Here is a 22,010-nt window from a genome sequence, read left to right on the forward strand (position 1 = left end):
CATCACTGGGCTAGGTACTCGGAATATATTATCTGCTTTCCGCAGAGGAGTGTGAGGCGCAGAGGAGTCACTCGGGGCTACACACCAGGCCCAGGCAGGAATCAGAGCAAGGTCAAATTTTCCGTTTAGCACATGGCCTGGGGTGCACAAGGGGCTCCTCGGTGAGGCTGCAGATGCTGGCAGGCCACAGACAGTGCAGGCAGCCAGGCCTTCCTCAGGGAACTGGTGGAAGGCTCTTTTCCACATTTGATTTTTCCTGGAGTCCTTGGCTGTTGAGGAAACACAGGAAGCCTGGTGTTCTGGGTTCTAGTTGTGTGATACTGGCTGTCAAGACAGCCCTGGCTGTGCTGCAGGAGGATGCTTCTGTGGGTTTTAGGAATCAGGAACATAACATCTAGCCGGTTCTGTGGTTCCCGTCAGCCCAGCAAGTGTCTGTAGAGCACCAGGGGTCTGCAAGGTGCCGTGCTGAAAGTCAGGGTTAGTTTCTTCATTGTCCTGCTCCTCCTCACCTTCCATTCTGAAGCTGGAGGAAAAAGCAGCTGGGCGATTGGGCCTGGGCCAGAGGGAACACTCTACAGAAACATGGGGAGTGAGGCAGAGAAGGGGCTGGTTCAGGGCAGCCACACACTGAAAAGCACTCTGAACTGCCAGACCACACGTGCCAACCACGGGCAGGGACAGGTGCGGTGGGAGGTCGTTTTGCTCATTGAGGAGGAGATAACTGCCTGGAAAGAGCAGAGGATGTGGCTTAGGATCCAGACAGCTAAACTGAATTCTGGTCCTTATGAATAACAGTAATGACAAAACCAGTAGTAAGAAGAGCAGTAACAACAGGGGTAGGTATTATTATTGACCTGCTGACTGGGTGCCAGGCTCTGTATTAGGCACTTTATAGACTATTCCTAATTCTATTTTTTTTTTTTTTGACTATTCCTAATTCTCGTAGCAACTTGTCAAACTGATGGTATCCTTCCCATTTCTTTTGGAGAATGAAACTAAGGCTTTGGATGAAGGAACGGACAGTATGGATTTGCTCGAATTCAGTCAGGATGTAACAGAAGCTGGAAATCCAACTCGGGCCCAACACCGAAGCTGGCAGTCTTTCCACAAGTAACAACTGAAAAGATACTTGAGACTAATTCCAGGGTGGGCGGTTGGGTGGGGGGAGCTGCCTACTTGACTTTCCCCCTTTTGCAAAGGGCCCAGGAACAATTTCTCCCCCAGGGCCAGTTTCAAGAAGGGAAGCTGGTTCTCCAGATTGGTCCTCGTTCTCTCTCCCTACACCCCCTCCGCGCGCCACCCTGCCAGGCGCCTGCCCCCTCCAGGGGCTGAGACCTTCCCGACCCGGCCTTGCTCACCCGCAGCCGGCGCCCGAAGACAGTGACCTGGCCCCGAGCCTGCTCCTTGCGCTGCCGCCACTCCACCAGGTTCAGGCCATTGTCGATGGGCAGCGTGACGTTCCTCTTGCCTACGGTGGGGTTGACGGTGCCAGCCAGCAGGTGGGGCTCGGTCTGCAGCGCCACCTCCATGCCGTTGGCCAGCAGCAGCCGCAGGGAGCCGTCGGCCCCGATGTAGTAGCTGTTCCGGACCTGGTCTGAGGGAGGGGAGAGGGATGGGCTCTGCTCAGAGGGCTGGGACGGCAGGAGGCGTGTACATGGCAGGGGCAGTGGTGTGTTTTTAAATGGGTTTGTCTGACTATATGTCATTGAAGAAAACTAGAGGGAGATCGTCCAGGATCTCAATACCCAAAGAAAGTCATTGTAATATTTTGTATATTCCTAGACTTTAGGATATTTCTGAATATATTTATCGTTTGAAGTAATTGCTTATAGTTTTTCACTGATCATTGTATTATATTATTGAATATTTCTCATAAATGCTTCTCTTAAGGACTGCATAGTATTTCATTAAGTGGAAATACTATAATTTATCTAAGCAACTCTCAAGTGGATATTTTTTCCAGTTTTTCATAATTACAAAGTGACACTGCAAATAAATATATTGTAAACATTATGCTAAGTGAAAGAAGTCAGACACAAAAGACCACATGATGTGTTAGTCCATTTCTATGAAATGTCCAGAAGAGGCCAATTCATAGAGACGGAAAGTAGATTAGTGAGGGAAGGGTAGAATGGAGAGTGATCGCTAATGAATATGAGCTTTCTTCTTGGGAGTGATAACAATTTTCCAGAATTAGATAGCATTAATAATTCACAGCTTTGTAAATATACTAAAACCCTCTGAATTGTATTCTTTAAAAGGGTGAACTGTATGTTTTTAATTTTATAGGGTGAAATTTATAGCATGTGAATTACATCTGTATTAAAAATATACTTTTTGGATAAATCACTGTCTTCATTTTGGGTTAAGTTAGGATTACTAGGACAAAGGGTTGATCATTTTTAAGGTTCTTAATATATACCAGGTAACAATATTCTTTATAATCAGGTGAGAAATAACTCTGATACTTAAATCACTGACAAAATGTCAAATATATATATGTTTTAAGTCACTGTCTCATATATACATATATGTGCATAGATATACCAATGATTTAAAAATAATCTGATTTGGATATTTTAAACCTGATTAAAACATTTAAATTAGGATCTTTAGCTAAAAGAAACTTCTGGGGAAGAGTAACTTTCAGTTATAAAATGCACACAATTCTTTTCTAGAAATGGAAACATCTGAGTTTGTGCTGTCACCTTCTGCCTCTTGCTCTTCTTCAGCTGGTGCTTCTGTCTGCACCTGCCCCTCCTCTTCAATAACCTAAGTCCTCCCTTCAAGGCTCTGCTTAATTGTCATCTCTTCCCAGACGCTTCCTCAGTTCCTTGGTCAGAACGAATGCCTCTCCTTCCATTAGCCTCTTTTTTTGGTCTGTTTTAAAGATTTTATTTATTTATTCATGAGAGACACAGAAAGAGAGGCAGAGACACAGGCAGAGGGAGAAGCAGGCTCCCTGTGGGGAGCCTGATGTGGGACTCGATCCCAGACCCCAGGATCACAACCTGAGCCAAAGGCAGATGCTCAACCACTGAGCCACTCAGGCGGCTCTTTCTGGGGTTCATTAGTGGTCCTGTAGCCGAGGAATTGCAGGACTTACCACTCCGGTAGAGAAGGCATTCTCAAATACCTAAGTGCCCGCTGTGAGAGGTGCTACTGTCCAGAGATTGAGAGCATGGCTTTTGGAGCCTGGTTATCAATGTTCAAGTCCCAACCTTGCCACTCTCTTGGGCAAATTCCTTAACCTCGTGTGCCTCTGGTTCTTTATCTGTACCTTGGGGATAATAACTATACTCTTAGCTCATAGGATTAAGCGGGATAATGAATGTGAAGGGCCGAGGACAGTACTGGGCAGGTATTGAGTGTTGTGTAAATGTTAGCTGTTGCTAGTTTCATGTGCCTGGCACTGTACTGGTCACCGTCACGTATGTCTCTTGTCCTCTAGCTCCATCACCTTATTTCACAGATCCGTCACATTGAACCTTTCTAGTACTGATCATGAGTCTTCAAAAGCTCCCCATGGCCTTTAGATCAGTGGTTCAGAGAATGGATTCTGGAACCTCTTTGTCTGGGTCCCAATGCCCTGCCAGTCATGTGTCTCTGGACAAGCCACTGAACCTCTCAGTGACTTACTGTCTTCATTTGGAAAATGGAGATGTTCATAATATCTCATAGGGCTGTGGCAAGGCTGAAACAGGACCATGAATATAAAACACTAGGCATCTACTTTATCCTTAATAAGTGTTTCAAATTGTTAGCTATCATTGCTATTATTGTATGTGCTCAGTAAACATTTGCTGGATTGAACTAGATATATTACAGGCTATGTCTATGTGAGGCAAAAAAAAAAAAAAAAAGATGTAGTTTTGTAGGAAACCCTCCTTGAATCTTCCTGGTGAGAACAGCAACAGATCAGCTCCTCCCTCTGCCACTCCCTTCCCCCCTCCATTCTTCTCCTGTTCTTTCTCACACAAACAGAATCCTAAGATCTGCCTTAAACTTGCTATGCATTATTCACTGGCAATCTGTATTTTACTTCCTTTGAATGGTGAAAAAGCCTGTGTCAATTTATCTTTTAAAGCTGCTTCTTGCTGAATGCACATATGTCCATTAATGGTGACTTTGGGTGGAATGGCATCTTGTAGAGGCCCATCTCAAATGATCCCCACTTAATGTGGGCTGTGATTTCCCAAGCCTGCCCCTCATTAGCAGCTGCTTTTTATTTCTTCCCAGAGTTCAGACATAAGATGAAGCTGAAAGAACTTTTTATGGAGACTCTATTGAGGTGGCTGCAAGTGGAGCATCTAAGCCTGGTGTGAAAGAAGGAAAGGGCGCTTGGCAGAGGTACCAAAGAGGAAAAACAGGTACCATACTTCCTGGACTCCGAGGTCAATTTTTCCTTTTCCCACTTTAATGTTTCTGAAATTGGAATGTGTCTTAAGTCCTTGTGTGAATTTTGAGCAGTGTGTCTCCACTGCTCCCCAAGCTGAAAAGTTGCTATTAAATTGATGGTACATCTTAAGTGAGGAAATGTGGCACTTTTGAATTTAAAAATTGCCTAGGGATGCCTGGGTGGCTCAGCGGTTGGGCACCTGACTTCAGCTCAGGTTGTGATCCCAGGATCCAGGATCGAGTCCCACAACGGGCTCCCAACAGGGAGCCTGCTTCTCCCTCTGCCTGTGTCTCTGCCTCTCTCTCTGTGTCTCTCATGAGTAAATAAATAACATCTTTTTTTTTAAGTTGCCTAAATATAAGAAAGACTGCACTAACTTTTGAGAAAAATCCTGGAATCTAGCTCAGATCTGTAGAGTGGATAAGATAGTTCTTAACCCCAGAGAAGGATAAGATGCCTGAGCAGTCAGTGGCCTTGCTGTCCTTGGTTGGAACTGATACCTTCTCTTGGCAATAGCCTGGTCAGAGCATAAACACTGGGGGTATGTCCCAACCCACTGCTACAGATGCTGGTGGGGAAGGAAATGCAGGATATCATTTCTCTTTCTTTGATTGAGAATGGCTATTGTTCTTTGAGCTTCTTTATAGGCACAGGATTATATTTGGGAGTACAAGTGGTTGTGAAAATATACAGTTATTTTGTTATGGTAAGTCAAAGTGCCAGTTATTAAATAATTAGTTGATTAATCCAACAAGTACTGAGTAATACTATGGGGCTGGCCCATGTGGGTCGCTCTGTGTACATTGTGTCAAGGATCATCTGAGCACGTATTGCAATTCTGCCCCATTTCCCAAACCCAGAGACTAAGGCTCAGAGAAGAGTGATTCCAAGAGATTCACACAGGTAGGAACGGACACAGTAGGCATAGGGGGCCCCGGTCTGCCTACCCCAGAGCTTATGCTCCTTCCCTTGCCTCACACCATGCAACATGGCTTCAACTTGCTTTCTTTTCCTCGAGGAGAAAATTGAGGGCCGTCATGATGCGCAGAGTCAGGACTAGAATTTGGGCCTCTGACTCCTAGCCCAAGCCTCTTTTGACTGCTTGTGTCAAAGCTTTTGGGAGTACCAAAAGCCATCGGGGGTTGGGGGGGGAGAAATGAGTAAGGCTTTCCCTAGTAAGAGAGGCTTCCCCTTTCTTTCTTTTTTTTTTCATGCTTACTAGATCCAACAAAGCTGTTGGATCTACTTGTGAGCTTGTTGTGAGCTCTACTCTGGGTCACCATGTCCCATGAGGACAATTGAGGCAGACAGTTCACAGAAAAGTTTTATCACTGTAATTTACCCAAAGCTAAAAGGTCAGGTCATACCAGTGATTATTTGATGGATGCAGAGAAGGGTCTCTTCTCTATGGAATCCTAGAGAAGGCACAAACTGTTCTCACCTGAGCTTTAGGACAGACTTCTCCATGCTGAGATCCTTTTTGTGATTAGGTATAATTATTACTGTCCTATGTCCTCACCCACAGCAGTGTGAGAGCAAGTCTTTAATCCAGGAGCCATTAGAACGGTGGAAGAGTGAGGTCACCTGATTAGCAGCTAGTGAATTCTCTACCCTTTGTTCTGATGATAATGGGAAGAGACAATGGACTACTACTCTGAAGCTTCTGGAAGAGACCATACAAGACTCAGTCTGGTGTGTTTTGCACATTAGATGGCAATTCAGAGATAAACCAGCTGTTAAGTCTTCCTTGTTCTTGGGCGGCTCATAGTAGTGGCTTATTTCTTACATCCTCTTCTAAAGGGGTCCCTTCACCCCTCTGCCTTGAAATCTGCCAGCGCGGCCCCCCCCCCCCCGCCCCGGACCTGGCTTACCTTGCAACAATGTATAGAAGGCACCTGAAGCAGACAGGTTGGTGGTTATGGTGACATCATCCTTGCTGGAGGTCTCTACCTGGACATGCACCGAGCTGTCTGTATCACTTCGGAAACTGCTCACCTGGCCAGTAGGGAAGGTCACATTTGTCAGGCGGCCAAAGCTGTCATACCTGAAAACCAAGGGGTGGCTCTGAGTAACAGAAATATAATGGTGCTATCGCTGGAGCTTGGCATGTTCTACTCTGTGCCAGTTTTGCGTGTTCTGCTTTGCTTTCTGGTTGGATACATTGCCGAGTCTCCAACATCTCCTTGTACACGGTTTTTAGGAAGTGGCTCCACCTCCTGATATCTGATGACAGGCAAAAATCACTTACCTCTCTGAGTCTTCCTTTGCTGATTCCGTAATGTAGAGATGATGACTCCTGCCCTGCCTTCCTCCCAGGATTATTGTGAGAAACATGTAGGAGTGGCCTGTAGCTACAAACTAATACCCACCTATGCAGGGTGAGCTGATGGGAGACTGCTGACCCAGAGTCTTAGAGCTGGGGAACTCCCAGATGTGTATAGGGGAGCAAACCTGATGCTTGAATACCCTCTCAAAACCCTGAAAAATGTTATACAGGTTTTTCCTGAACAACAAAAGAGATGGGGCTTCCTTCAAAGCTGCAGACCCTGATTCAAACCCGGATACTGTTATCACATAAGGAGGCTAAACAGATGGGTTCTTGCAACCCCTTCCCATCTAGATTTCACATCAAGCACCAGGCAGCTATGTATTTGCAGTTGTCAGAACTCACAGCTTTGCTCTGGTGTGGGCTTTCTGAAGCATGACAATTGAATCTTAATTCTCTTTACCATTCCTGATAATAAGAGAAATGCCTACCATTACTGAACACCTACAGTGTATAAGGCATAGTGCTTTTCATACGTTCTTTCACCTTCTCCTTGCAACTTGTCTAAAAGGTATAAATTATTTCCTTTTTGGGAGGAGGCTCAGAAAAGTGAAGTCACTTGCTCAAGGTCCCACAACTGCTAAGTGTGGTGCAGTCAAAATTCAAACTCAGATCCCTCTGCCTCCAAGCTGCTGCTTGCTTCTCTGCCCTCACCGGGCCTTTCTGTATTGTCCATTTGCAAGTATCTGTTGTGTGTGTTCCAGCTGCGGCAGAGCGGTTGGGAGATGGCAGGGAGTAGTCTGTTAACACTTCAGTTATAATTTTTAATTGCGGGAGGCTGAAGTGTAAAAAGGTAGGTTTAATAGCCTTTTTGCACTTATGTGCGAATGGGAAAATAAGTTCTTTATCCAGATGTCAGTGTTCCTGACTTCTGCTCATACTCAAGCTGGCACACAGGTTCAGCTGGAAGTCTCCCCCATGCACTCTTGGTCTCCCTGCTGGACATTTCCCCTTGCTTTGCTCTTACTAAAGCAGGCTTCTGGGCCTCTGAGGGATTTAATGATGATGAAATGAAAGGCCAGAGTGTTTAGCTGTCCTGGCTCTTCCTGTGATCTTTCAGCTGCACCTGGCTTCCTGCTGAGACTCCTGGGTGCTTGGCTTCCATGGCTTCAGGTGACACTAGGCAGGCCTTTGCTGAGCAATTTTCTGCCCAAGGTCAGATGTGGGTGTGGCATGGATTTTGCCTTTGGCCAATTCTTTTTCTTTCTTTCTTCCTTTTTAAAAAGATTTTATTCATTTATTCATGAGAGACACACAGAGAGAGGGAGAGAGAGACAGGGACACAGACAGAGGGAGAAGCAGGCTCCTGCAGGGAGCCTGACGTGGGACTCGATTCTGGGTCTCCAGGATCATGCCCTGGGCTGAAGGTGGCACTAAACTGCTGAGCCACCCAGGGATCCCCGGCCAATTCTTTCTATCCCTGTGACTGACCGCAGCACTCTTTATACTGAACGCCAACAGTCCCTGGAGCAGTGTGCTGCAAATGAGATCCTGGTTAGTGGTCTTTTGAATGAATCACCCCAGTCCTTGACCCAGGACCAACTCTGGGGTCAGTCAAGTCTCTATTGTTGAGGCCTGAAGAAGGGGTATGGAAGCCCTTTCCAAGATGGTAAGCAACACAGTGATCTCTACTACCTACCTTGGGCTTGGGTTTGGTGGGGCAAGGGTATGGGCTGTATCAATCCTTCTGACTCTGTGGAAATCTGCTTCTTGTCATGATTTCTCATTTTTTTCTTCCTTAATACTGAGTCAGGTTCTTATAAGAAAGCATCTGTCTGGCTTTGGGGAAGGTGCCAATGTGGCTTAAAACCCAGACCAGAGGGGCACAGGCACTGGGTGTCCCTCAGCTAGGTGAGAAGATGATTCTGAGAGATTGTTACCAGAAAAGAGGGTGAGTCTTGGGGTAAAGATCTGGAAGGTTTGCCCTAAAGCTTCTCTGACCTGGAGATGTTCTCAGAGCTCTGCTCCCTTTAACTCTAGGGGAGGTAGTGTTCTTTTCAACTCTTTATGGCTGCTGGAAATTAGGAAGGAATTTTACAAAAATGTTTGGAGTGGTTATCTCTGGGAAGTAAATACAGGTGGCATTTTATATTCCCAAGATTTTAAAATAATGAATGTGGATTATTTTCATAATCAGAAAAGTGTTGTGACAACCCAAATAATGCCATACACAGGGAGCTCATGAGCATGGCCATTTTGGGGAAGAAAGAGGCCCTTTTAAATTACTGGTATTAATGGGGTGCCTGGGTGGCTCAGTTGGTTAAGCATTTGACTTGATTTTGGCTCAGGTCATGATCTCAGAGTTGTGTGATCGAACCCCGCATCGGGCTCTGTGCCAGGTGTGGAGACTGCTTAAGATTCTCTCTCTCCCTCTTCCCCTCCTCTGCTCACATGTATTCTTTCTCCCTCTTTCTAGAAGAAAAAAAAATAAATTGCTAGCATTTATGGAAGAGTCTCACTTAAAGGATATCTGCCAATATCAAACTCCAGGCCTTTTCAGTAAATATTACTAAAGGGTACTCCAAATTTCAGAGCCCAAATCAAGACTCCCAAATAGGCTGCCCTGGTCATCTTAGCTATATCTGTGGTCTATGAGTAGGCTGACTCCCGTTAGATCCTGAGTCATCTTAAATCAGCAGGAAGACCCATTTTGGTTCAATAGTTTCATGTGATGAGTATGCTGTTCTAGTCTGGTTCTCCGAACATCTGTTACCTATGTATATACTTTTTACTGAGACTCTTTGCTTAGACTCTCTAATTTCCTGACTTACCTGGATACAAGAGATTTTATTATGCCATGCAAGATACTTAAAAAGGAGTTTTAGAGTCCTACCAACTAGAATTGATAAGGAGATCACAGATTAGGGGGCAGATGTCACTTCGATACTATTTTAATATGGTCTTGCTCAAATGCCGCCTAATAAAGCCTTCCCTGGTCTCTCTCTTGTCCCTTTTCCCAGTGATGCTCGGGCACAGCTGCATCACAGAATGGGTCCCCTGCATTGTCACTTGCTTTGGCCTGGGAGTGCTTGTGTCAGGCCAGGACTGTGGAATCAGACGGGCTAGGAATCTGGAGTCTACGACCTGCCAGCAATGAAAACCTGGAGGCCTGGTTCTCAGTTCTTCTCTTCTACCCCAGCACTGGGACTGGCAGAGAGAAGATAGGCAGGGAACACTATTTGAACAAATAAATGAATACATGATTGGATATGTGAGGCACCGTTGCTGCTCTGTTGGAAAGGGGAGACCAGGATTCATTCAAACACTATCTCCTGCAGGACTTGACAGAGGCTTGACACACAGTAGGTACATGATAAACATCTGCTGAATGCACAAATACAGAAACAACTGTTTTCACTAAATGATACTTCAGCTATCTCCACAGGCATCTCCCCAGAGCTTTGGTTTCCAAGACAGAAAGAGCCTTTGCATAAAGGCAGACAATTGTAATTATTATTGAAGGTGGCCTGTAATACATAATTAAATTGAGCTTGAAGAAGATACAATGAAAAGCCTCATGCCTTCAAGATCTGGTTTTCATTTTATACGAGATGGCCGAAAAACAGTAATTTCCACTCCTCACATTTTCCATTAGAGGGACTGAATGTCTTAATTAAATGAACATCAAATAGAACAACCAATTTATAGAATTTTCTTGTCTCTTATTCATTCATTTTGGTGCCTTCTAGAGCTTGGGAAATGCCATTGGATATCTCTGTGGTCTGATCCATAACTGTGATCAGAACACTGCTGTTTCTTCCTCTGCAGGAAAGAACTGGAGCTGCCTATCCTGTGGACCTTGAACACCTGAACCCCATGCTCCCTCTGTGGAGCCCTTTCTCTTCCTACTAGAGCTGCTGAGAGAGAGAAGGCTGGTGTCACCGAATAAGGTGGGACATATCGTTTGTGGCACTCTCTGGATTCCAAATGGCTGCTTCAAACCCTGGCTCTATGATCAGGTGACTTCTGGACAATGGCTTAGTTGTGTTTTGGTTTTCCTTAAAATACTACCAAAATTTCCTCCTTTCTAATCAAGAGGAAGGAATGTGTTGATATGGGAAAGTCCTTTGAGCCAGACGTTCTAGGCTTTGACTACAGGCTCTACACTTGTCAGCACTAGAGGATGGACACTCAGTTCTGTTTTCCTGCAAACCATCAACCCCACCAAATCACAAATGATATGTTATATGGTGTCATATAACATAACCTCTGGGACCCTCTGTTTTCTTCTCTAGAAAATGAAGATAGTAACGCCTATCTTAGAAGGATACTGTGAAGTTCAAACAAGGTAACATATTTAAGGTGAAATGCATTTTTTTTTTTTTTTTAACCAGGGCCTGCAGCATCTCATGAGACCTTCGCTAGAATGTCAACTCTCTCTGGTCACTGATGTACTCCAGAACTTAGAAGAGTGCCAGCATGTAGTAGGTGCTCAAAACTGTGAATGAATGTTGGCTGAAGGACCTGCTCCCTCCTGCCTCTATTTCCGAATTCATTTTGAATCCTACTCCTCCATACTTCTGTGTTCCACTACATCTGCTTCTGTTCTCCCAACATGCCAAGCTCAAGTCAGGCTTGTAGTGCTCACACTTACTGTTCCTTTTGCTGAGAATGCTCTTCCCTCCAATCCTGGTATGGCTAGTTCTTTTTATTACTCATATTTCAGTTCAAATGTTATCACTTCAGTGAAGCCTTCCCTGAAATAGATAGGCCCTCTCATCTTGGTCACATTATTTTATTTTATTGTCTGCATTATACTTATTATCTTATTTGCACATTTATTGGTCTGTTATATCTTTTCCTACTATATTATAAGCTCCATAAGGATAGAGACTTTATCTGTATTTTCATGCTTAGAAGAGTACCTACAATATAAAATGTATTCAATACATATTTCTTAGATGAATACATAAGTAAATAAACAGTAGATATTATTATTGTTCTTTTGATATGTGGATTGAGGAAAAACTAAGAATTTTACCCCTTTCACCTCCCTTCTTCTGTGTTAGGAAGGGAAATATCCATAGGTTACCTTCTAGGTACTGAGCACCATGTTCATCACTGTTTTTTGAGGAGGGCGTTATTATTGTCATTTCACAATTGGTGAAGCTGAGGCTCAGAAAGAATAAGAAATTTATTTGCCCAAGACCACACAGCTAGTTGAGGAATTAGATTCAAAGTCAAGTCTATCTGACCTTAAAGCCTGTGTACTTTCATCAAGCTTCCCATAAAAGTAACGCTATTTTAGGGGAAAAAAACCCTTTGTGTTCATCACTATGTTAAAGAAAAAATTGTTTGGAAATCTCAAATGGTCAAGAAGACTCAAAGATTTCTCTTTGAGATGCTTTGTTTTGATACCCCTGCAATTGACTTTGTAATGATGCCAACCCCCCATTGTGGGGGTATGATCGAGATGGCCAGATGATTGGCTTTTCATTATTTCTTTCCACAGACTTTTCTTCACTCCATTTTCCCAGAGCATCTTTGGGGAATGGGGAAAGAAAACACATAAAACATTCATATAGCTGCTGTGAACTTGGCTCTCAGAAGAGGACCACTAAAGGGTATCTTCACACACGTTGCAAGGCTTTCTTCTTCACACTCAATATTTCACATCTCAAGCCACTTACTATGTTGCAGCTGGTGAGGAAAATGCCAAATTGCTTCTCTGATACCAACTTTTGCTGATTGGGATGTTTTTAGTTGGAAAATAAAGATGTGATTTTTATGATTTCATCTGCAATTGTTTCAAATGCCACCACTGTCAATGAGAGGAACTGGATACCACATCCTCTGTGAATAATTAGGATTCACAGCCAATGCACATGAATAGTACCCTTGGCTTTAGGTCACCATAATAAATGACATTACTACATCGTTATCTTTTCCAAAATTGTACCAGATCCAGGTACTTTTTGGATTCTGCAATGGAAACTTATATCTGCTGCCTATTTCCTACAAAATTAAGTCCCACCAGTGAATTCTAGCCCTTGGAATTTCTAAGATCTGGTCCATTCTACCACTGTGGGTCTCATATTTTGCTGATGTACTTGAAGAAGTGCACCTGGTGGAAAGGACTCACGGAGATCTGTGATTGAATCCTGGCTCTGCCACTTATGTGTAATATCACAGAGCCAGACAGTGTCTGTGATGGTTATTCTCTCTTCCCTCAGATCCATTATATGCTTTTCTCTGTGCCCACAGGAGCTGACCCTCCCCTCCCCACCGACCACATCACTAGGGCCACCCTTCCGGCTTGCTTCTAGTTAGATTCAGTCAATAGTAGGCACTGGCAAGAGACTGGAGGACAGCAGGAGGGGTTTTCCTTGTTCCCAGCTCCTTTGGTGCCATATTTCTAGTAGTGGTTGCATCTGTTCATGATTATGGTTTCTATGAGATAGCTTTTTCTTCATGGTTATGGCTCCCACTGGGCACTTCAGTAACAATATCCTATTCCTGCCCCCACCTTGTCCATAAGCCTGAGGGTTGGTCATGGCTGTTCAGTTTCGCCTCACGATTCTTTCTTGGTTCCCTAATGCCTGCCTCTACCTCTATAATGTTTCTTTATGTGAAAGATATTTTTCCTGGGTATAGAATTCTGGGTTGACAGGTTTTTGTTTCTGTTTTTTCCCTTTCAGCATTTCTGTCTTCTTACATGGTTTCTGATGAGAAGTCTACTATAATTCTTATCTTTGTTCCTCTATATAAAATGTCCCCCCCTCCAACTGCTTTCAAGATTTTCTGTTTCTTTTGTATGTTGAATATATGCCTAAGATATATGTGCATTTGTGTGTGTGTGTGTGTGTGTACTTTGCTTGGCGTTTTCTGAACTTTTTGGGTCTGTGATTTGGTGTCATTCATTACCTATGGATAATTCTTGACCATTGTTTCTTCAAATATTTCTTCTGCCTTGTTCTTTTACTCTTAGAATTTGAATTATAGGTGGTGCCTGACTTATGATGGTTTGAGTTATGTTTTTTTACTTTATGATGTTGCAAAAGTGATATGAACTCAGGGAAAACCATACTTTGAATTTTGATCTTCTCCCAGTAGTGATCTGTGGTGACACTCTTTCATGATGCTGGGCAGCAGCAATGAGCTGTAGCTCCCAGTCAGCCACCTGAATCATGAGGGTAAACAGACAAATTCACTGACAACCATTCTGTACCCACATAACCATTCTGGTTTTTCACTTTCAGTACAGTATTTGATAAATTACATGACATATTCAATACTTTATTATAAAACAGGCTTTGTTTTAGATGCTTTTCCCAACTGTGGCTAATGTAAGTGCTCTAAACATATTAAGGCAGGCTAGGCTAAGCTATGATGTTTGGTAGGTTAGGCGTATAAGATGGATTTTTGATTTAGAATATTTTCAACTTACAGCTTAGACCAGATGATTTTGCCTCCTAGCTCTTGGGCCCAGGTTTTTTTTTTCCACTATTTTTTTCCTCTTGTATTTCAGTTTGGGTAGTTTCTATGACCTATCTTCTTTCTTCAGCTGTGTCAGTCTACTGATAAGACCATCCTTCATCTCTGTAACTGGTTTTCATTCCTGGATTTCCATTTGATTCTTTCTTATTCTTTTTTTAAAAGATTTTATTTATTTGAGAGACAGAGAGGAAGTGCGGATGAGGAGTGGGAGGGGCAAAGAGGGAAGCAGACTCCCTGATGAGGGGGCAGGGAGCCTTATGTGGGTGGGATTCCACCCCAGGACCCCAGGATCATGGCCTGAGCCCAACCAGTGGAGCCACTCAGGTGCCCCTCATTTAATTTTTTCTTATAGTTTCCATTTCTCTGCTGAAATTATCCATCTGATCTTTCATATTGTTCACCTTTTCCTTTTCCATTAGAGCTTTTAACATAATTACAGTTATTTCAAATCCCCTGAAAGATAGTTTCAACATCTGTGTCCTATCTATAGAATCATGTGGTTCTGGTGATTCCTTTGTCTCTCGGGAGTGTGTCACTTTTTCTAGTCTTTTTGTTTGTTCACTAGAAGTGTGGCATCTTGTGTAGCACACTAGAGAATGAGCTAACAGGTTTTATGCATAGAAATGGGTATGAGTTTCCTTCTACTAGGACTTTAGCAAAGGGGTATGGGTTAACTTAGGATTTGGACTGGCTTTGAAATTTGATGTTTTTCTGGCTAACTAGTGCATTATAGGCTTTAAGTTCCTTTAGCAATACCTCATGTTTAGGGTGCTAACCTGGTTTGTGGGGGGACTTTTTTTTCCCTCAGTGTCAACTCCATCCTAAGCTTTAGGTGCCCTGTTTGTGCTGTCCCTCTTTTATCTCTTTCACAGTAGTATTTTACTTTCCATTGCTGCATTTAGCTTTTTAGCTAACTGGTGGCCACAGGTGGTAAGTAGGAGAGTTCTCCACTGTTCTGAGTAAGCCTTAGTGTTATGTATCCATGTGTCCTGGAGTCTCAGGAGGGTGGCCTCTTCAGCTCCTGCCCCTTTTCCTGTTATAATTCTGGGCCCATTACATGTCCCTCTCCCCTCCTGACAGAAGTTAAAATATTTTTTTCTTCCCTCATTCAGCAGCAATGGGTCTCCAACAGTGCCTAAGGAGGGCCATGTTAGTTGCCCATCTCTCCACAGATGAAGGCTTTTGTACCATATGTGAGAGAAGGTCTGGGTGCAGCAGGCAGATATTTGTGCCCCTCGCTCGGCAGCGGCTACACCCCTCCCCCAAGTCTACCACAGTAGATGCTTTCTTCCATCTTCCCCTTCTATTTTCTGAGAGTACCTGGTCGGGCTGGTGGAGAGAAGTTATGAAGAGGATGTGGGCTCTCCCACACAGTTTCTGCAGCCTCCCAGGGCTTCAGAGTCTCCTGTCAGTACATACTTAGCCTTCATAAATTTGCCAGCCATCTGAGCTGCACCCTTCTTATCAGCTGCATTTACCCCCGGTAAGCTAGTATGTACATCTTGTCTTTCTCTTCAAGAGTCTCTCTCTCTCCTTGGATCTGGTTAGGTGGTTGCCCTGTGACCTTAGAGAAGGAGTTTAAGAAAAGCTCACAAATCTGCCATTTGTCTAGCTTATTCCCATCGTAAGTTTGGAAATGATGCACTTTCTACTTTCTTACATCTTCCAGTGAAACCCCAAAGCTAAGTGTCTTTATTTGAATGAACCATTTGAGGTGAATTCTGTGTCCTGCTGGGTGCCCTGATAATGCTGGAGCTGGGATGTGATACTCTACTTACTACAGTATATTTTTCCTCCCTTCCCTGTATTTACATTTCATTCAAAATATTTACTGAGCACCTACTAGGTGGTAAGCCCTAAACTTAAGATAGAGGTAAATTAGTTCAGGTCTCACAGTATTTAGTGTGAGCATAACTATGACAGGAGCTGTCACAGGACACTGTGGGATGCCAGAGCCACTTACCCCTGTGAATCTTAGAGAAGCCAGCTACTCATGCCCACCCAGCATGAGAGTTTTGGAACCTGCCTCATGCTCACCAGGGCATTTTCTTAGCCACCAAATGCCATCTGGCCAGGAGCCCAAGTCTGAAATTAATGATGCCACACACTGGAGATGAGGATTACATTACAGAATTCTTGGAGGTTTTCTGCCAGCAGGCCTGTGGGCTGATGCGGGGAAGGTAATCTTCATTCCCCAGAATTGTGAACTCTTTAAGTTGCTCTGAAGTGTATGATGTTTATTTTAGATGTATTATTTAATCTGTTGAAAGGATCAATAAAGCCAACTTAAAACTTGTTTTGGTAACAGCCCCTGTTACAGGCAAGCCCGGGATGATTTTTTTTTTTTTTAATATTAGAGCATTTGGATCGGAATCCACTAAATGGCTTCATGCAGCTAAAAGTAAAAAATTCACTAGAGCAATAGTGCTTTTGAAAGATCTGTCAAAATCTGTATTAAGAAACACAATAATAATGGGGGACCTAGGTGACTCAGTTAGTTAAGTGTCTGACTCTTGATCTCAGCTCAGGTTTTGATCCCAGGGTCATGAGTTTAGGCCCTGTGTTGGACTCTGTGCTAGGCATGGAGCCTACTTAAAAAGAAAGAAAAGGAGAAAGAGAAAGAAAAAGAAAAAGGAAAAGAAAAAGAAAACAGAAATAGCACAATAATGATAATTCTGCATCCTTACTTCTTGGGAGCTTCACAGTTTGCAAGTATTTTTACCTTCAGTATTTATTTAGTCTGTTGATCCTCATAACGGCTCTGAAAGGGTGGGGGAAGCTTGATTTCTGTCTGGTTGAAATGTAGGTCTGGAAAACAGTCAGCCAGCCCCTGAGTCACGTGGCTAATATTTAGTGGAAATAGCTACTTTGTACCCTGGCTTAGTTCACAGTCTAGGCTGAACCATTTTTCCTTGACCCATTCTGAATGCCTTTTTTCCAGTCTAGTTTGGATATTCTCAGAGACCTGACCCCTTTTCTAGTTCTTACCTTGATCCCTCAGATGTGACATTTGATTCTGCTCCTCAGTGTAAGTTCTTATTCCTACCTACTTTAATTACAACTCTAGTTTGCTCCTTTGACTAGTTTACTTGCTGCTGCTCCTGGGTAATGCCTTTCATGCCAAAACAATATTTTTGCAATTACTAGTATGTCCACCCATATTGCTTGAAATGACGAGGAGGAGGAGGAGGATGGTGACAGTATCATCAGCTATCAGTTGAGGACTGCTGATGAATGGGACATTGCGTTTTCCATAGTTTATCTCCATTGACATTTTGAACCTCAGGCTGTTCCCATGAAACAGATACTATTTTTATCCCCACCATACAGAGAAGTCACAGAGAACTTAGGTGAACCTATTTGGTATCGGTGAAAGAACACACACTTGTGTTCTGGCTCTGCTATGACTCACTGTGTCATTTTACACTGGTTATTTTTTTATTTTTTAAGATTTTATTTATTTATTCATAGAGACAGAGAGAGAGAGAGAGAAAGAGGCAGAGACACAGGCAGAGGAAGAAGCAGGCATCATACAGAGAGCCCGACGTGGGACTCGATCCAGGGTCCCCAGGATCACGCCCTGGGCCACAGGCGGCGCCAAACCACTGCGCCACCAGGGCTGCCCTTACACTGGTTCCTAATCTCTCTGTGCCTCAGTTAGTTCATCTGTAGAAACTGCAGATGATAATTTCTCTGGTCTGAGGTTGCTGTGAAAATGAAATTGGAAAGATCCTGGCACACAGTGGGATGTCAATATAAGTAAGTTTCTCTTTTAATTTTAGGGCTTTAACCTTCCATTCTCAGGGGATTCTTTGGAATTCCAAATCCCATTTCATAAAAGTGATTATACTACCTTTTTCTTCTTCATAAAACAACTATTACCATGTATTTCATCAAGGAAGACAGGCAGCAGGGGATGGGATCCTTTGTGGTGGAGGTATAGGCAATGGTTTTAGATTTCAGGGTTGGTTGAGAGTAGTGGTTGCAGCAAAGTGTAAGCATTCAGTTTGGGATTTGAAGGCATGACCTTGGGAACTAATTGAGTGTGCCGGCTTGCTCTGTCAAAGGAACCCCTGAATTGGCTAAATAACGTATAAGAGATTTCCATTGGGCAATAGAGGAAAATTGAATTATTTAGTGTATTTCCATTTCAATGGGTTAATCAAGATAATTGCTGTTTTCCTGGATCTTTGTCTTTCGTTGTAATTAACAAGGCCCTTGTTTGGCCACAGGAATTTAGCCAGTGAACTTTGTACAAATTGCTGTGACATTTTTTTGGTGCAAATTGTGTTTAAAAGTCTATTATAGATCTGTTGCCTTTGGATTCTAGGACTATGAGGAACTGATGCTTGATCAAGCTTGAGAAAAATTTACAGTTCAAGGATTTGAGTTCATTTGGGATTAACAAACTCAGCAGGAGGCAGCAGGGCAGAGCTGACATGACAGCAGGAGCTCTGGCATCAGACTTTGGTTGTGATCCTGGTTCTGCCATGTTCTCACTATGTAGCAGAGACCTTCTCTGAGACTCAGTTTCTATTTCTATAAAACGGATACTGTCACTCATCTTCCAGAGCTGTTACGAGCATTCAATACAATAATGTGATTCCTAGCCCATCTCTGGTGCTCAACAAGGCTACTTCCTTCCCCACGTCCTGCATACTTAGCTAATTAATGGGCATATTTTCAGTAGTCGCAGTTGTTTGGAACATGGCTAAGACCTTGAAAAAAAAATCTTAAAAAGATCTAAGTAGCAAAAAGAGAAGATACAATGTCCATTCATTACACTAGCTCCTAGAGAAGGATCTCAGATGCATATGTATTTGATTCTGGCTAGGACTGGAATAAGCTGGACTTCTGATTTTCCGATCACACTACTCAAGAAGCCCTACCTTAGATGAGGGGAAGGGAAGTGCTCTCCTTGTGGTGGGTGCCACCACTGATGAAACACACAGTGACACGATAGTGCCACGCTGAGGAAGGAGGCAGTAAAATGATACCCTGTGACAGGGGAGCTGACTAAAGAACAGTTTTCCATCCTCTTTGGCCAGGGGCAAAGGGTTCTGTAGCCTCATATCCTCTCCTCTGGCATAAAATGCAATTGTGGTTGTTCCTTATTAATGATCTTGCCTCAAACCCATTATATCTCTATAATGGGTTTGAGAAAGGAGGCGCAGAAAGCATTTGTTAAGTGACACCCAAAATGTTAAAATGAAAAAAAAGTTCTGAAACTTGAAGATGTGAGCTTCAATTATGTGGGAAATTCATCTGCATGGACCTGTTCTTTCTCCCCTTGCCATTGTTTCTGGAAGTGGTCATACGCAGATACTAGCATTCTCTCAAGTGCATTTTATCTACATTACCTCCCTGTGGGATGCTGGGCAGCTATTTCCATTGTACAGATGTGACAACGGAGGCCTAGAAAGATGCAAGCCCAAGTCTCCTAATGCCAAAATTCATGCCTTTTCCACTACATCACATTCCTTCCTAGGAGCAATTGGCTGTAATATGAACATGCAGAACACATTGTAGGTAATGGTTTGCATCTCAAATTCTGAGCCAAAATGAAATATATCCCCAAATTACCACTCCATCAACTCAGCTCTAACCGTACAATATACCTCATGAAATAAAATCATCAAATACCCTTGTGATACTTACTCATAAAATGTTGTCCATCCATTTTCATTGCTCTTGGTTGCCAGAAGGCCAGAATTACCATGGTATGTCATCATGGCCAACTCATGGCCTTGTGTGGTCACACTCTTGAGTGCGCTGTTGGTGCCCATAGTCACCCAGTACACCTGGCCATCGGGGACCACCAGCCAGAGGGGCATCCCGGTCGAGTCTCGGCGGACGTTCACCATGTTGCCATTGTTGTCTGTGATGAGTGTGACGTCGCCGTCCCCAGTGTAGGTGAAGTTATACAGGTAATCTCCTGTGGGTAGACTTTGGGTGTACAGATGCTTTCCACTGGTGTCAAACAGGTAGAGCTCCTGGTCAATTGGTGAGGACAGCTCATACATGTTCTGGGTGTTGAGAAAGGGCTTGTTCTTCCTGATAAACCGAATTCGGATATTCCCCAGGTCAGCCACATAGAGCTCCCCATCAGCACACACAGCCAAGGAAGATGGGGTGTTCAGCTTTGCATCCTTGGCATAGCCATCATCTCCAGAGAAACAGTCACAGTTGGCATCGTTTTTACAGTCACAGCCACTAGGGGCCCCAGCAACCAGTGAGATCTCTCCACTAGTGGTGACCTGTCTGATGCGGTTGGTCTTCTTCTCATCAGTCTCAGCAATGTATAGGACCCCGTTGTGTGAGACAGCTAACGCGGTGGCTGACTCCAGGGTTGCATGGATGGCCACCTTGCTCAGCAGGAAGTGGTCGATGCCGGGGACCTGGCAGTGCATGGGTCTCCCAGCGACGATGCGCACCTGGTGGTTTTCAGAGATTTGCAGGACCACATTGTTGTCAAGGACGTAGAGGGAGTTGTCCATTGGGTTGATGGCTAAGTCTGTGGGCCACTCCAGGCGAACCTGACAACAGAGACACTGATACTCAGACGCCTGGCAAGCTGCCCACCACTCTTCCTCCCCTGGCATGTATAGCTCGTGATAATGTCCTCAGTGCCTTTAACACACTCTCCTGCCTGATCTCACAGTGGCCTGTCATCAACAATGGATGCCAGGGCAGCCCGGGTGACTCAGTGGTTTAGCGCTGCCTTCAGCCCAGGGCGTGATCCTGGAGTCCCAGGATCAAGTCCCACGTGAGGCTCCCTGCATGGAGTCTGCTTCTCCCTCTGCCTGTGTCTCTGCCTCTCTTTCTGCGTCTTTCATGAATCAATAAAAATCTTTAAAAAAAAAAAAACTTGCTTTAAAAAAACAGACAAACAATGGATGCCAGCCCCCTAATCAGAGGGAAACCATGCAAGAACTGTCGCTGAAATACCTGATGGTCTCCATTAGACTCACAAAACACAAAGAAAGGAATAAAAAGAAAAAAAAATTAGCAAAGAAACAACAACAAAAAAAAGTAAACAAGATATAGACCTGGGAGCCAGACAGGCCTAGGTTCAGATCCTAGCCCCACCATTATGATCTTTGGCAAGTTACTTTGCTTTCTGTGCCTCAGTATTCACTTCTGTAAAATAAGACTGACAGTAGTGTCTGACCCACAATAACCACACAATGAGCTGATGTGATGGAGCGGGGAGGGGGAGGCAGGTGGAGCCTGGATACTGGAACAGGAATTGTTTGGATGTGCTAGATCTACATGAACTGTTGATATGATACCTGTATGAAAGACAGCATCTCAACCTACTGAGTTCATGGATTCATACATAATCAGGTGTTGAGGATGTAAAGACAAAATAGCCATGGCCCCCGACAGCTCCAGATCAGTGATTCTCAAATCTGGCCACAGATTCCAATCTCCTATGATGATTTTAGAAAGTATTGGTGTACAAATCCCACCTCCGGACAATTAAGTCAGATTCCTGAGTGTGGGCCTCAGGTAGTGGCATGTTTTCAAAAGCTTTCTGGGTGAGTCAAATGTGGGACTGGGAATTACAATTGCATCCTTTCTCCTTCAAGTGTGATTGTAGGCCCAGTGGCATGGCATCGCATGGGAGCTGGCAAGAAACCCAGGACGGCAGGCCTCACCAAACCTACTGAATCTGAATCTACATTTAAACAAAATCCCTGGATGACTCATGTGCACACTGAGGTTTATGAATCTCTGTTCTAGATGATGGTTTGTAGCACCTCAGAGAACAGGTCCTCCTGGAAGAGATTAATGAAGGTGGCAATGGGAATGAGGGGTTCAGAGGTCCTGGGGCCCATGCCTGAG

The 22,010-nt window shown here is 43.9% G+C and overlaps 1 protein-coding gene across 2 annotated transcripts in view; it reads right to left on the reverse strand.

Annotated features, from left to right (window-relative positions):
* The window catches only part of TENM4 (teneurin transmembrane protein 4), a 731,611-nt gene that overhangs the window by 18,941 nt on the left and 690,660 nt on the right, over window positions 1-22,010 (reverse strand). For both annotated transcript variants that reach the window (XM_041730444.1, XM_041730443.1), the window contains 3 exons: window positions 19,821-20,698; window positions 6,271-6,443; window positions 1,359-1,594 (listed from right to left, as the gene is read on the reverse strand). In XM_041730444.1, the coding sequence (XP_041586378.1) occupies window positions 1,359-1,594; window positions 6,271-6,443; window positions 19,821-20,698 (1,287 nt within the window). The remainder of the gene's footprint in view (window positions 1-1,358; window positions 1,595-6,270; window positions 6,444-19,820; window positions 20,699-22,010) is intronic.

This window comes from Vulpes lagopus, chromosome 15 (assembly GCF_018345385.1).
Source record: "Vulpes lagopus strain Blue_001 chromosome 15, ASM1834538v1, whole genome shotgun sequence".
In the NCBI taxonomy this organism is placed as follows: domain Eukaryota; kingdom Metazoa; phylum Chordata; class Mammalia; order Carnivora; family Canidae; genus Vulpes; species Vulpes lagopus.